General features: G+C 45.9%; 1 protein-coding gene across 5 annotated transcripts in view; it reads left to right on the plus strand.

Moving 5' to 3' along the window:
• The window catches only part of TACC1 (transforming acidic coiled-coil containing protein 1), a 100,954-nt gene extending 85,899 nt beyond the window's left edge, over positions 1-15,055 (plus strand). For all 5 annotated transcript variants that reach the window (XM_079954975.1, XM_079954972.1, XM_079954974.1 and 2 more), the window contains one exon: positions 13,091-15,055. In XM_079954975.1, coding sequence (XP_079811101.1) covers positions 13,091-13,159 — 69 coding nt within the window. In that variant the 3' untranslated portion in view covers positions 13,160-15,055. The remainder of the gene's footprint in view (positions 1-13,090) is intronic.
• The last annotated feature ends 963 nt before the right edge of the window (positions 15,056-16,018 follow it).

Raw genomic sequence — 16,018 nt, forward strand, 5'->3', positions numbered from 1 at the left:
GCTAGCACCACTGGCAGCCTCTCGTCGAAGTGTGCCAAGACCGAGTTTGAGACAAGCAAGTCCTTGACTGCCTGGAATGCGGCCTCCTGGCGCTGGCCCCACACCCAGTTCAGTTCAGTTCACTTTGATTTATTACGGCCATTGGCCCATATCGAAAACAATACATCAAAATTTATCCATAAACAATACAATTTAAACAGTTAAAATCCAAGTTAAAACACCCATATAAAAACAATTTTACTTCAGTTAAGTAAACACTATACACAATAAGCTCCCTCTATGTAAACCGAAATTCAAATCCCTCGGATTTTGGGAGATATGCGTCTTAGTTCTGGCACTTATTGATGGTTCTTAAGTTTAGCTAAGCTGTCAGAGTCATACAGTGATCCATTTCTCCTCTTTTGAAATAAGACATTAATCAGGTATCTAGCGACTGCAAGGGATCTACTTGTGTCTTCGTCGTTTAATAAGTATATTATTTGGGCTTCCTAAGGTCTGTCAGCAATTCTCGATAAATATGGGGCCAGAAACTTGGACCGTAAAGCCGAATGTAATGGACAACAGAAGATTATATGATATAACGATTCTATAGATCCACTTTTACAGTCACAGAGGAGTGAGATCTGTCCGTTGGAGAGTCTGTTACCCAACACATTTGATGGGAAAACATTGAATCTAGCCTTTAGAAGGGACGCAGGTGGCGCTGTGGGTTAAAGCCTCAGCGCCTAGGACTTGCCGATCGAAAGGTCGGCGGTTCGAATCCCTGCGGCGGGGTGCGCTCCCGCTGCCCGGTCCCAGCGCCTGCCAACCTAGCAGTTCGAAAGCACCTCCGGGTGCAAGTAGATAAATAGGGACCGCTTACCAGCGGGAAGGTAAACGGCGTTTCCGTGTGTGGCTCTGGCTCGCCAGAGCAGCGATGTCACGCTGGCCACGTGACCCGGAAGTGTCTCCGGACAGCGCTGGCCCCTGGCCTCTTAAGTGAGATGGGCGCACAACCCCAGAGTCTGTCAAGACTGGCCCGTACGGGCAGGGGTACTTTTACCTTTACCTTTTACCTGTGCATCACCACAGATAAGGTAGTTAAATAAGATGGAAGTTTCGTTGGAGGTGTTAAGCCAAGGTTTATTGGCGAACAGATGCCACCACCTGTCGCAATATTAAATTGTAAATCCATCTCCTCTAATTTGTGAGTTATAATTCTCTTGGCAGAGATTAAATCCAATTTTAGTAGTTCAGATGGAGATAATCCTAAGGACACAAGTTTCCCATGTATTATTTTTGCCCAAGGGCTAGGGAAGTCATCTCTCCAGAGACACTGTATCAAGTGGAGATATGGAAGTTTATGCCATAATGCCAACCAGTAACAGAGGATGCATTTCCATAATGTGGTTTCTAGAGATGTAACATTTAGTCCGAGTCGTATAGCAGTATTGCTTACACAGCTGGGTAATTTTAGCAAGCTTCTTAGAAGCTGGTTTTGGATTACCTCCAATTGGGTTAGATTAACAAAAGACCCCCATATTGGAATTGCATATGCTATTGTTGCAATCACCTTTGCCTTGAAAACTTTTAACACTGATGGAATATGGAAAGCCCCATCTGAAAAGAAAAAACGCAGTAGCGCAAAGGAAAGGGCTTTAGCTCTATTTAATACATATGCAAGATGGACCTTCCAGCCCATGTTGTGTTGGAGAAGGACTCCCAAGTATTGAAATTTAAAGACTTGGTCAATGGCTTTTCTGTCTATTCTCCAATTATAGGTTTTTCGACTCTTAGTGAAAATTAGGACTTTGGACTTGGCATGATTAATTGTAAGAAAATTTGATTTGCAGTAAACATCGAAAATTTTTAATGCCCTCCTAAGGCCAACTCTTGAAAAAGATAGGATCACTGCGTCGTCTGCGTAGAGTAGAAGGGGGCAACGATATTGGGCAAGACGGGGGGCGTGGATCGTTTCTTGAGAATCTATCAGAGGCACCCTCATATCACTTATAAATAGATTAAAAAGGGTCGGCGCAAGGATACATCCTTGACGAACACCTCTATTGATGGTTACTGAATTTGAGAGGTCGCCGGCCGGAGTGATTCTCACCCTGGCGGCCGAGCCGTCATGCAATTTAGTTATTAGCCACAAAAGTCTTTTGTCTTTTCCCCATCGTGCTAATTTCCCCCAAAGTAATCCTCTGGGGATGCTGTCAAAAGCGGCCTTTAAATCAATAAAGGCCGCACAAAGTTGGCCTCTATTTGGGGTGGAATATTTCCGGGCAAGGTGGTATAAAACTAAGACATGATCAACCGCTGACTGATTCGGTCTAAAACCAGCCTGTTCAGGCCCAATCAGGTTGTTCTCTTCGGCCCACTTAGTAAGCTTAGTTAACAAGAACCGTGCATATATTTTCCCAATTATTGACAATAAACTAATATTCCTGTAATTTCCCGGGTCATCTGTCGAGCCCTTTTTATGAATTGGATTAATAATCGCATCCTTCCATATTCTTGGAACCTTCCCACTGTTGTTTACGGCATCAAAAGTAACGGCCAGGATTTTCGCCCACCAGTCTGCATGAAGTTTTATAGCTTCCGCCGGGACTAGGTCAGGACCGGGGGCTTTTCCAACTTTGAGATTAGAAATGAGTCTGTGGATTTCTTCCGGGTCGGTGGGTGGCCAAAGAGGGAGCTGCTCATAGAATCCATCGATTGTATTAATATTAAGGTCTGGTAAGGCAAAAAGGATTCCCAAACTGGGGCAGGAATAACTGATAGGGGGTATCTTTTAGATTTTCTGTTAACCAGCATCCAGAATTTTCAGGAATTACGGGTATTTGAGGCAGCTATAAGTGCGTGCCAGCGGTTCAGTTGCCATTCCTGTTTGGCCTTTTTTTGCACATATTTGTAAGCTGATTTTGCCTGATAGTACTCCCTGGGAAGCATAATCGCCCCTGAGGATTTGTAATCATTATAAATAGCACAAAGATGTTGTTTGGCTTGTTTGCAATTATGGTTAAACCACAATGCACCTGTCTTGAAGTGGGCCCGATTTGCCTGGTGGGTTGGGACAGTAAAGAATGACGTGAGGTCATTCAACAGATTGGCAAATAGATTAATAGTTTGATCGTGTTCATATGAAGTTATGTCAAGGGCTGAATAGGTTTGTATGATCTCCTGTTGAAAAAATTCAGAATATTTTTGAGCCTGTGTTACAGACCACTTTATACCCTTCACTCGTAATGCCGTATTAATACCCTCTACCGGGTTTTCTGTGTTAGTATCTAATTTAGTTGGATGACTGTACTCGTCCCCGTGCCAGTCTAGGTCAAACGTAGCAGCAAGTGGAAGGTGGTCACTAAACTGAATATTGTCAATCTTAAAAGAGAGCTTTCGGCATCAGATCACTCGAGGCTAAAAGGTAATCTAGTACACTGTTTGATTTTATGCCTAGGTGGGTATACTCCCCCGGTATATCGGGAGGGCAGCAACCATTCAGGGGTACTAGGTTTAAGCGAATAGCCATTTGGTAAAGAAGTACTCCAGCCTCATTTACTTTAGAGTCTTTTGAGGTTCTCCTCAAGGCATGTCTCAAATCATAATTATCAAGGCATGGAGCAGACCACCATTTAGCTTTAGTTAAATCGACCCAATTTGCTGCTATGCGTGCGTTAAAGTCACCCCCAATTAAGAATTGGCTATTGGAATATTTGACTCGGCATGATATTAAATGATCTTCTAATATTTACCATCTATCATGCAGTTCAAGGGACGAACCCCCTGGCGGGAGGTAGACATTGGAGATTAGCAGTGATACTTCCCCCCCCTCCCGACATCAACCCGGATAAAGCATAGGGGGGAGCAGTCAAAACTAATGAAAATTTGAAATGCAGCTTCAGTGAGATACCAGTTACTAGACCACCTTTCGGCCGTCCTCCTTTCTGGGAGGGGCAAGCTGGAAGAGATAGTAGGTCAAATCCATTTATAACAATTTCACCCTCCTCCCAAGTTTCTTGCAATAGAATGAAATGAAACGAATTGATATACGACTGGAATTCTGGGTCACATTTTTTCCTGAGCCAACCAGCAATGTTCCAACAGAGGATCGATATTGGTGGTTTTTTGGGTTGTCCGGCTAACCGTCATTTAAATTCTTGTGGGGAGCTCTTATGCAGCAAGGACGCTCCCATAAAGAAGTCTGTTATTTTCCTTTGCTGAAGGTTGACGTCCTGGTGTGGTGAGTCTTTTGCTCTGGTGTGCGCCGGTTGTGGTGAGTCTTTTGCTCTGGTGCGAGCCGGTTGTGGCACGATCAAATCGCAAGGGCCAGAATTTTTGGGGGGCAGAAAAGAGTTAGCATCCTGGTGAGTAGAGATAATATTTGGCGTTTTTAGCTGTCGGGCCCAACTAGGCTCTGAAGAGGCTCCTGCGAAGTCCGCTGGAGCCGTCCTCTTTGGGGATCTAACTGATACACTTGTGATCATTTGATTTATATGTCCTGCTGGGTCTTCAGTCCACTCTGTGTTGACTCTCGACACTATAGTGTCTTCCTCACGTAATTTTTGGGTTTTTGGTGGAGAAGCCTGACTTGGAGTGGCCACTACCATCTCAGGTCGTGGATGGTCTTCGATGTATGTTGATTCCAAGTCCGGCATGGAGGGATGCAGGGGCGACGATTTATCCAGGGGGGTGTTATCCTGAGATTCATTCTTTGATCGGTTAATCTCAGAGGGAACAGATAAGTCTATTAAAAGCAGGGATGAGTTACCAGCATGAAGGGGAGGAGAAGAGTCTGCCTCCAGCGGTGAGACCTTCCCATCCAATGCAGATGGCACCTTATATGCTGGATATTGGGGGTTTGTTGTTTCCACTTCCATGGGGCATGGCACCGCTAAGTTAGAGTGGGTATTATTCATAGGAACTCCGTTACAGGCGATACTTAGGAGCTGAAGTTTATTTTTTTTTTTTTCAATAATATTTTATCAAGTTTTCTCAAGAATAAAGACCACAAAGATAACAAAAAAACAACAACATCAGAGACAGAAAAAGAAAAATTACAATAATCAAAAATCAAAAATTCCACACAGAAAACAAAAAGATAAGAAAAATAAAAATAAAAATCTCTCCTTTCAAATTCTCAACATTCTTTAACTTATTTTCCTGACTTCCTCTCACCTCCCTCCTTGTATTCCATTTTAAATTTAATTCAGCAAATTCATAGCCACTTGTCTTACCCTTAGTTATATGTCCCCATGTGATATTTACCTCATATTTTCATTTATAATCAACCCATTCTTACAAATTCTTATTTCCCCAATTTTATCTTGTCCTCAAATCTTTAAAATTCTTAGATTTAAACCATTGCTAAAGCCAATTACTTCCTTTCCGGCATCTCAGTATTTCATTAGAATTACACTAATTCCATAAATATGAATTTATTACAAAAGCATTTCTCATTTTAAGTTTCTCCAACGTCCCTTTTCCTGGTTCCGGATAATGTCAGTCCTTAAGTCTTTAACCCTTGTCAGTCCGGCGTTCTAATATCTGAGGCACTCAAGTCACCTCCAGGCCCCCTCTGCGAGTTTTCTTGTTTCTGTTTGTAGTTACATAGATCCTTGTTCCCTGTTGTATTCTTTCGCATTTTCTTCTCTTTCTCTTTGGGGAGCCAATCTCTGGAGGACTCTATGCAGTAAAATTCTTCATCTCCTTTTATCCAGTTGTCCCATTCCCCAGTGTTGCACTCCCCAATATCTAGTTTGTAATCCAAAGGGTAATCATTCCAAAGATAATCTTCCACTTGTTTCACAATCCCACCAAAGGTAATAACTCTCTTAAGTCCACAATTTAACCAGTGTCCTGCGAATTCCATCTCCCAATGTTGCGGCTTCTGATCCTGTAAAACTTGAAGACTCTGTGTCTTATGAGATACATTCATAACCTCATGCACTTGCCCTAAGTCAATATCCTGGGTAGATTGTTGTGCAGTTTCTGTAACTGTACATTCCATTGGCACCTCCTTGTTAACTGCAGCTAAAATGTAGGCCGTCTCTTGATTCATAAGAGACACTTTCTCATCCATCTGTTGCAGCACATCATATATTTTGTCCAGGGCAGATAAAACTTCCTCTCTCATCATTCTGTCAAGGTCAGAAAGCTGGTCCCACAGTCTGATTTTCCCAGCTGCTATGTTCTCTTTATAGAATAAAACAAAAGCACTGGCAGACCTCCTCTGGGGGGTGTGGTTACTTTTTAGCATCCATTTTTACAGTGTATCCAACAAGGGAAAATAAAAGTTACTTTCGATTTTCAGATATTTTGTTTCCTTTCAATATAAAACAATCAGGCAGAAGGCAGCATTGGACTTTTTTTTTTTTTTTTTCCTTCGAACTCTGTCAGATTTTTTATATTCCTGTTATAGGCACCACCGACAGTTTCTTTCCTTTCATTCCGTCCCCAGGTCAGGAACAGTGAAGACTTATTTTCTTAAGTTACTCTCTGCAGGATTTGCAAAGTCACGATTTATTTTCCCCCATCCTCCTGCTGTCAGGGGGATTTAGTAGTTAAAAGAGCAGGAAATTCCAGGCTGTCAATTTACGGCTTTTAGCTTGTAAAGTCTTTGCTTTGATCTTTCTACAAAGAGCGGGAGGCGGACTTCCTATTTACACTTCCCGTCTCGGCTCTAATTCAAAGGTATACTTTTGATCCACAAGTTTCAATTATCCTACTCACGGGTTGTTGTTTGAAATCCGAATTGGCATAGGAAAAAGGACAGCGCTCTCCGACTCTGGCTATGCAGCTTCACTCCACAGAAGTAGCGATTGACTCTCAGCACCACGCCAACCCCCGTCTCACTCCGGAGCCCTTTGTAGAGCTCCTTTGCCAAACAGAGGGGCGCAAACGGTGCCTGCCGAGTCCCACGGTCGCAGGCTTCTTCCGCCTGCGATTTTTGAAAGGGTCCCCGCTTCGCTGCAGCGGTAAGACCCGGTTTCTGTGGAGCTGTCTCCCCCTGAATCAGGGAGAATCCACCATTGTCGGAGGCGCCACCTCCGGAAGTCTCTTAGGAGCTGAAGTTTAAGTGAGTCCAGCCTATTTATAATTTCTTGTTGTTCCATCGCTGGTAACTCTCCAAAGGAGGCGATAAGCTCTCTTTCCTCCTGGGGTGTCATAGAGTTACTGGCACAATCATAGTGTTTAGTTGTAGGAGTGGGGGTACTATGGGACTGGCCCAGATATGAGGTGTACAGCTCAGCCCTCTTTTGTGGTTCAGGACAGGAAGGTTGTACCGTCTCCTTGATTAATCCCTCCAATAGGAGGGGTCTAATTATGGAGTCCATGAAAACTCTCGTTGGAAAAATGCCAAGACTATTCAAAAACACTTTTTGCTGAATAATAAGAGAGGGGATTTTTGCAGAGTGGAAAGCCAGCATTATTCTCTGATATCTGTTCTGGCGGACTAAGGGAAGCACAGCAGAAAGATCTATTTGTGATGACTCGAGTTTTAGAAGCCATCTGAGGTGCTCTTTAGTCCCTTAGCAGTAGTCAGTCGGAAGACAGTGATTTGGGAGAAGATGGAAAGAAGAAATGAGAATCTGAAGCATGAAGTGACTCTGGTGTGCAAGTCTTTGGACCTGTTGTCTGACATGGAAAGTCGGAGAAACAAAGGTGGTGGGTTTGCTTTATTAGATGAAACTCCATTGAGCTTTGATTTTTCTTAAACAGCCAGCTTGATGTGAATATGGACTTTCTTCCATATCATAAGGTACCATGGTGAAACTTAGCAGAAGTATACATGGCTATATATGGATCTTTTCTTCTTCTTCACTTGCCTTGCTGTGCAGATAATTTCATGAGGAAAAAATTGGTATAAGGTAAGCATAATAGACAAAAGCTTTCATCTTCACTTTCAACCTGCATTGGATAACCATTTAGTGTGTTGTGGCAAAAACAGAGTCCTTTGACTCTTTTAAAGACTTAACAAATTTAATATTATGAAGTGGAGTGGAGTCTGTGAAGGGCTCTGCTATAATAAATTTGTTAGTCCTTATTTTTTCAAAGTTCATTTTGATTCCCAAAGATTACTGAAAACAGAAACAGAGTGCTTGCTTGTAGTTTAATCATGTCTGAAAATGAATTGCCAGTAGAGAAAAGTTCAGGAAAACTGGTAATGCTGCAATGCTATTTTTACTTGAGAATGTACTTGGTGGTACTGCCCTTGGCTATTCTGCATTATACTTCAGAGCACTTTGGTGTGGAGGGTGTCAGAGACATTAAAGCACATATTAGAAGTTAGGCTGCAATTGCAGTATGTGTTTTGGTAATGTACGAATTTGTTTTGTAACAAATACAAATAGATGAGAAGAACAATTTGTATGGAGACATTGCCAACTATTATTTTAGATAAAACTGATTCTGTGATCCATGCCCATATTTGCACAATTTCTCTCAATACCATTTAGCAAGACTTACTGAACAATTCCGGGACGCAGGTGGCGCTGTGGGTTAAAGCCTCAGCGCCTAGGACTTGCCGATCGAAAGGTCGGTGGTTCGAATCCCTGCGGCGGGGTGCGCTCCCGCTGCTCGGTCCCAGCGCCTGCCAACCTAGCAGTTCGAAAGCACCTCCGGGTGCAAGTAGATAAATAGGGACCGCTTACCAGCGGGAAGGTAAACGGCATTTCCGTGTGCGGCTCTGGCTCGCCAGAGCAGCGATGTCACGCTGGCCACGTGACCCGGAAGTGTCTCTGGACAGCGCTGGCCCCTGGCCTCTTAAGTGAGATGGGCGCACAACCCCAGAGTCTGTCAAGACTGGCCCGTACGGGCAGGGGTACCTTTACCCTTTACCTAGCGTTGCCCAACTTGGGTCCCTTTCCCGGAAGGTTAGGGAAATCTTCCTTGGATGTAGAATCAAGGATTGGCGATTCAGTGCGCGGTTGAGATTGTATTTGCAGTTCTTCATACGATCAGTGTTTGGAGGAGCTTTCTGTCGGCACAATGGAACATCTACTGCCCCGTCTTGGGCTGTCTGAACCGGCTGGTCATCCAGTTTTTGCTGAAGGCTATGCAGCTGAGAGGATAGGCCGTCAATTCTCTTAAATATACAGTTTAGAGTTCTAATTACTAGATGGAGTTGCTCGCATCCTGAGCAGTCCGCAGATTCGGCTACCAACACCTCCTTTGGATAGGGACCATCCCCATTTGTGTTACCATTTGCGTTTCCAATTTGTAGCGTCTCAGGGGCCTCATCTTTTGATGTTATTTCAAGGGCAATTAGGGGATTGAAACGATTTTGAGTTGCTATTGAGTAGGTACATTCCTCGGGGCCTCTCCCTCCTTTAAGTAAGCCCTTCCTTGATTGCTTAGGCCTCGGAGAGGATAATGCCTCGTCAGAGTCTCTTGGGCGTTTTCCATGGCCCATAAATCAATTTTGCAGGGGAACCGTCGTGGGCACTGTGCTGGGGAACTCCTTAAATCCTTTAGTCTTCCTCACAAGAATACTGCCTTTCACTTATCTCACCCAGTTAGGGGGGCGGCGGCAGCCGTGGCGGTAATAAAAGAGATAATAAAAGGCAGCCAGCACAGCCAGCAGATCATTTAAAACTCACGGATAAAAGCCAGCACAGCCAGCAGATCATTAAAACTCTCGGATAAAAACAGGGGAGGGTAAAAACTGCTTAAAAGCACTTAAAACTTTGATAAGGGTAAGCGAAATTACTTGGTAACTACCTTCGTCGCCATGTTGGGTGGAGCTCCTCCCTGGCCCCACACCCAAGGGGCCCGCTTGTCCAGGAGTCTGTGTAGGGGCTCCACTACCACCGCCTTGTGGGGAAGGAAGGAATGGTAAAAGTTCAATAGTCCCAAGAAGGCCTGAAGTTCAGTCTTGCTCTTGGGCGCTGGGGCATCACAAATGGCCCGTACCTTGTCCCCAGTCGGGTGGACCCCTTCTGCGTCCACCATAAATCCCAGAAAGTCCACCTGAGGCACTCCTAGTAGACATTTTTCCCGCTTCACCTTGAGACCCGCCGTCTGGAAACGGTGCAGAACTGTGCGGAGGCAGTCCTCAAACTCCTCTGGTGTGGGCCCGGCAATCAACACATCATCGAAGAAGGGGGTGATGCCAGGAATCCCTTTAAGGAGCGAGTCCATTAGATTCTGGAATATGCCTGGTGCCACACTGAAACCGAATTGCAGCCGCTTTACCCTGAACGCTCCTCTGTGTGTCACAATCGTCTGTGCCTCTGCTGTGGCCTCATCTACTGGCAGCTGTTGATATGCTTGGGCCAAGTCCAGCTTGCCAAAAATTTTCGACCCAGCCAGGGTGGCAAGGACATGGCTGACCACTGGCACTGGGTATGCATGGGCCGTGAGGGCCTTGTTTATGGTACATTTGTAGTCTGCGCAGATGCGGACCGAACCATTAGGCTTGACGGGTGTGATGATTGGGGTTTCCCAGGGGGCATTAGGCACCAGCTCCAGCACTCCTTGCTCCACGAGCCGGTCCAATTCCTCGTCTATACGGGGTTTTAGGGCGAACGGGACCCGGCGGGCCTTGAGCCTGACAGGTCGTACTGCGGGGTAAAGCTGTAGAGCAATGGGGGGGCCCGTATACTGTCCCAATTTCCCATCGAAAACCCCGGGAAATTCCTTACATATGGCGTCCACGTCCACTTGTAAGGTAGTGTGGTTCACCCCAGTGACGGCTAGCCCCAGTGGTCCAAACCATGCCAATCCCAGTAAGCTAATGTAGGGGCCCTTGACCACAAGCAAGTCCAGTTGCCACGTCCGCCCTCGGTATTGCACCCTGAAGGTCCCCACCCCCATTGTGGGGACCTTACGTTTCTGGAAGTCCTGGAGGGTGAATGGGGCCGGCCTAAGTTTGGGACCCCCAGTAGGACACAGTTTCCTTAAGGTCCTTGCCGAGATTATGGATAGAGTTGAACCCGTGTCAAGCTCCATGCGGCATGGGGCCCCCTCTATCTGTACCTCTACATAAATTTTCTCTACGTTGGGGTGGGGCAACTGGTATACCTGGAAGTCTGTGAGTTCTGTCGAGTTGCCTTGGTGCATTGGGCCCCGGGACCTGGGGCTCTTGGATTGGTCATCTGATGCCTAGCGTCAGGTGGGCCGAGCTCGACACACCCGGGCGATGTGTCCCGATTTTCTGCACTGCCTGCACTCTGCGTTGCGGAAACGGCAGGTCCTCCTCTCGTGACTTTCCCCGCAGCTTGCACAGTTCCCTCCTTCTCGTCGAGGCAGCTGTGGTATGTGGGCTGCTTGAGTGCACTGCTGTCCTCGGTGCACCTCCTCCCTGTCAGATCCTGAGTCGTCGGTGAGGTCTTCGTGGTGGACCCTCGGTTGGGATGGCAGGCTCGGCCGTGCCTCTTGCGTCAACCTCTTGGCAGCTTCCGTTGCCAGGGCCTCCTCCAGAGCGACCTGGAACGTTAGGTCCTTCTTAGCGTAGAGGCGTCGTTGCAGCTTCTCATCCTTCAGGCCACCGACGAGGCGGTCACAAAGCATGTTCTCCAGCTCTGAGAAGTTGCAGAACCGGGCGGCTTGGCGGAGAGAGGTCACAAACCCAGTTATGGTTTCCCCAGGGGCTTGCCGCTTTGTGTAGAAGGCATTTCGACGAGCCACCACTGAGGGCTGCAGCGAAAAGTGCCCCTTCAGCTGTTCCATTATTGTTTTGTATGGAACAGTAGCGATGTCTTCAGGTGCAAGGAGAGCCCGGGCGATTTCAAACGTCTCCTCTCCGCAGATGCTGAAGAATATCGTCCTCTTCTTGGCGTCTTCTTCATCGGTGACCCCTTTGGCTTCTAGGAGGAAGGTGAAACGGGAGGCGTACGCTTCCCAGTCTCCAGATGCTGGGTTGAACGGCAAGAAGCTGTTGTCGGTTGCCATTCTGAGTTCCTTGTGTCCCAGAGCTGAAGCCTGAATATACGGTGCGAGGCAGCGGTGCGGCAGGTGGCGGTGCTGCGGTGCTGTGTGTGGCAGTCAGCTCAGCGGGATCCCACCTTCGTCGCCAGTGAAATATACTCAGAGTCGCAAAGTGATTTCATGCTCTTTATTCAGCTCATAGTGGTGAGGAGGAATGAATGAAAGTCCCCTCAAAGTATCTGCTTTATTATTATTTACACTTTATTATTATTTACACATTATTTACACAATGGGCTGCACATGATTGGCTAATTCCGGAATTCTACTGTAAGCCAATCAGGTTGTGGATTCACTTCTATCTGGAGCATGATTGGGTGGTTCCTGCCAACCAATCATACTGCTGCATTGTTCTAGGACCAATCAGACTGCTGCCTATTGAATCCTATTGTTCTAGGACCAATCAGACTGCTGCAGTTTGGATCCTATTCGACTCAGTACATAACATTTTTCAAATACTAAGTTTTGGGGACTTGTTCTGGAGGATGGTTTCCTTAGCTACTTCTTCTGTCAGTGTTTGATTTGGTTGAGGGTGTGTGTAGATGTTTTGCCTGTTTTGAGGGCATTTTGTGATGCTCACAACAGTTTCTTTGGTTTCCAAATGTGGCCCAGGGCACAGAAAGGTGACCTAGTTGAAAATATGAAAATATGATTGCACAAGCATTTAAAGGAAACTCCATTGCACTACAGGTGCCTTATTGGATTTTGCAGGTTTCAACTTTTGCAAGTCTGATTTTTGTTTTTTTTTATGGAAATGCTCTACAGCAGGGATTGGAATCCTGTGTGGAGTCCACCAGCATGTTGACTCGATCACAGGCTCCCCATCCCTGGACTGTGGCCACTGCCTATACCAGAGCTTTCCAAACTTTTCATGTTGGTGACATACTTTTTAGACATGCATCATTTCGTGACACAATAATTCAGTTTTACTAGCACTAACCCCTTGCCAGTCCCAGGAGGAGCAGCATTCACATGAAACGCACACTGCACACTGAAGGCAACATGCTAATGTGTCGCAACACACATTAAGCCAGAGTTTGGAAAGCTCTGGCTTATCCCATTATCCCATTCGCCAGCCCAAACCCTCTGCGTTCTCTTGCATCCAAGGGTGGCAACAAGAAAGGAGATTTAAGAATGTGTCATTAGCAGCTCTTCACTTCCTACTTTTTTTTGTGTTTTTCAGAACCAGGAAATTGAAGAACTGACCAAGATCTGCGATGAGCTGATTGCCAAGCTAGGAAAGGCGGACTGACCCCCCTCTCTCTCGTCCAGAGCAACTATGCTCTGCTACTTCCTGTTGTCTATCTGCATCTTCAAGTGAGCACCCTGCCTTATTTTCCAGAACTAATCTTCCCCCTGCTGCAGGAGAGGGAAAAGCACATGCACTTGCCTTCTGTATCTCAAGAGGGAATCAGAGGCCCTATTATGTGTTCATTTCCAACATTACACACCAGTCCAGGTCTCCTCCTTGGCTTCACTTCCGCTGTCCACTTTTTGTAGCCCAGCTGCTATTGGTGAGGCATATGCAGTATATATATATTAGACACGCCATTTTATTTGCAAGAAGGCATTGAGAACAGCCACTCTGTTCTGCAACTAGGTGGGGCTCCAGCCCACAGAAGATGCTGCATTTGCTGCCTTGAGAGCTGGTGCCTCATGAAAAGGGACATTGCTGTGCATACCTGCCGATGGGTGATGCAGAGGGGCCAGGAGGAGGTGCCATTTACCTAAACAGGTGCTTTGCCATATGCGGTTGCAGTGAGCATGGAGAAGGCACAAGTGAGATGTGAAGTAAGCTGCAATGGAGGGGGTGCGCAACAAGGCCAGTTTTAATGCAGCTGTTGCATGACACAGGCTGGTGTCTAGATTGCTTCCTGAGGGTGGATCACATGTAGAATTCAAATTAGGGTCTACTGGATTGTGCGAGAGCAAGTCTTTGTGAGCCAGGATTGGCAATGAAAAAGGCAGTGCTTCAGGGCACCTTAAAGACTTTATAAGGTCTTGTAGATTAGAAGGTGTGTGCCACGGTACATTTTCTTAAGGCACTTGTGTGTGTTCAGGCACAGACCAACATAGGGTACCCTCCTGGAATTTATCTTTTCAGTTAGTGCACTTTAATGCTGCCGTGGGAGGACAGTGTTCCCTCCCAGAGACAGAGAGAGAGCACATTTCCCAGAATGCACCTTGAATGCAGGGCCTCCCAAGTGAGTAACAGCTCCTAGACATTGAAGAATATGAATATATAATCTCCTCCCTGTTAATGGGATTCTAGATGCTCCTGTCATCTCTTTGGAAACTGGGTGAAAGAATGGAAGGCAAACTATGCAGCAGACAGGTGCAGTTTCTAATGCAGTTGTGCTCACTAGCAGGAACAGTTTTGGCACTGGGTTACTCCATGCTACACTGTCCCAGATTGCTTTTATTTTTTAGTTGCTCATCGACCTTGTAATGGCTTCTGCAACTTAGTTCTGGTGGTGGCAGATGCAGCCTGTTCCCATACTGTAAGAAGTATATGATTCTCTCCCAAATGGTCAATGTAATGCAGGCGACCTATGTCCTGAACTCAAAATCGGGGTGGAGGGGAAGGTTCTGGTGGTGTATTTTGGAATCTGTGCTTCCATATTAGGCTGCCTTGCATCAGAAAAATCCAGACTGGATGATTCTCTTATATCTGGCTGATGACTAGTTAAATCGTCCAGTTGATTCGATTTAATTCCAGAACAGAAGCAATTTGCTAGTCTCTGGTTCCCAGCATGCCTTTCTCTCTCTGCCGTGAAAGCTAAACAACCCTTTGCACAAAGGAGCCTGCCTCTAAACCCAGTTATTGCTGTCTGCCAGCATACAGTTGCTGAGAACACTTGTCTGCCACAAAGTCCCCAAGATATATTAACCTGACAGTTACTTTGGTTCCCTTGTACCGTCCAGCAAAGGGTCTCCAGCCCTGGGCCAGGATGCCCTGCGGCTGGGGCTGCTTTGTGCAGTGGGTGTGACTTGCTACCATCACACATTTGATATGTATGATAATTTCCCTTTTCTATGTCAGGTAAATATTTGTAAGAGTTATACTCACACAAATGAGATTATAATAATGATTACTAATATATTTTTTCCATGTCCCATTGCCTGAATAAAAATAAAGTGTTTCCAAGTTGGGAGTATTTGTTTTCCTTTTATTACTGTGCTTTGTTTTCAGTGAGGGGGGAGGGAGGGAGAGAGAGAGAAGTCTGTTTTGCTTTTACCCTCTTGTGACTTTCCAGTGAGACAAGGCCAAACTGGCCAGCCAATGAGACTGCGTTCACACCATACATTTAAAGCCCTGGGATGCAGCTCTAAAGAGCCATGACCTCCCCCAATGAATCCTGGGAGCTGCTGAGAGTGTAGCTAGGAGGTGCCTATTCCCCTCCTGGAACTCCCAGTGAAGGGGGATTTTTAAACCTAAGCCAAGTTAACATTTTTCCTCACACCACTGTGCACTACTTCTCAGTGCTGAGGGAATGAACCAGGGGTGGGGAACTTGTGGCACTCCCGATAGTGTTGGAGTCTAAATCCCATCCTGGCCATGCTGAACTCCAACAACATCTGGTGGGCATCACATTGGCTGACTGCTGTGAACCACCCTGAGACCTGTGGGTATAGGGGGGTACAGTGCTTTTTTCCTGGGGATGCATAGCCCTAAACATTTTGTGACTCTTTGTACTTTTGTCCATTTACTGTATATATTTTCCCCGATTTTAACTATAAGATGGTGATTTTCTTGAGTTAAAATGAGAGTACCCCCAAAGATTTTCTTATATACAGCTTCTGGTTACAGACTCCGCTAACCCAGAAATAGTACCTCAGGTTAAGAACTTTGCTTCAGGATGAGAACAGAAATTGTGCTCCCGCGGTGAGGCAGCAGCAGGAGGCCCGATTAGCTAAAGTGGTGCTTCAGGTTAAGAACAGTTTCAGGTTAAGAACGGACCTCTGGAACAAATTAAGTTCTTAACCTGAGATACCACTGTATATAGAAAAAAAGCACTGGGGTGGTATACAAATTTTAATAACAAAATGACCTAAAGGGCCATGGGTCCTCCTCTCCTGGAATAATCCTTTCCGGAACACACATGCTGCT

This window comes from Podarcis cretensis, assembly GCF_951804945.1.
Source record: "Podarcis cretensis genome assembly, chromosome: 15".
Lineage (NCBI taxonomy): Eukaryota > Metazoa > Chordata > Lepidosauria > Squamata > Lacertidae > Podarcis > Podarcis cretensis.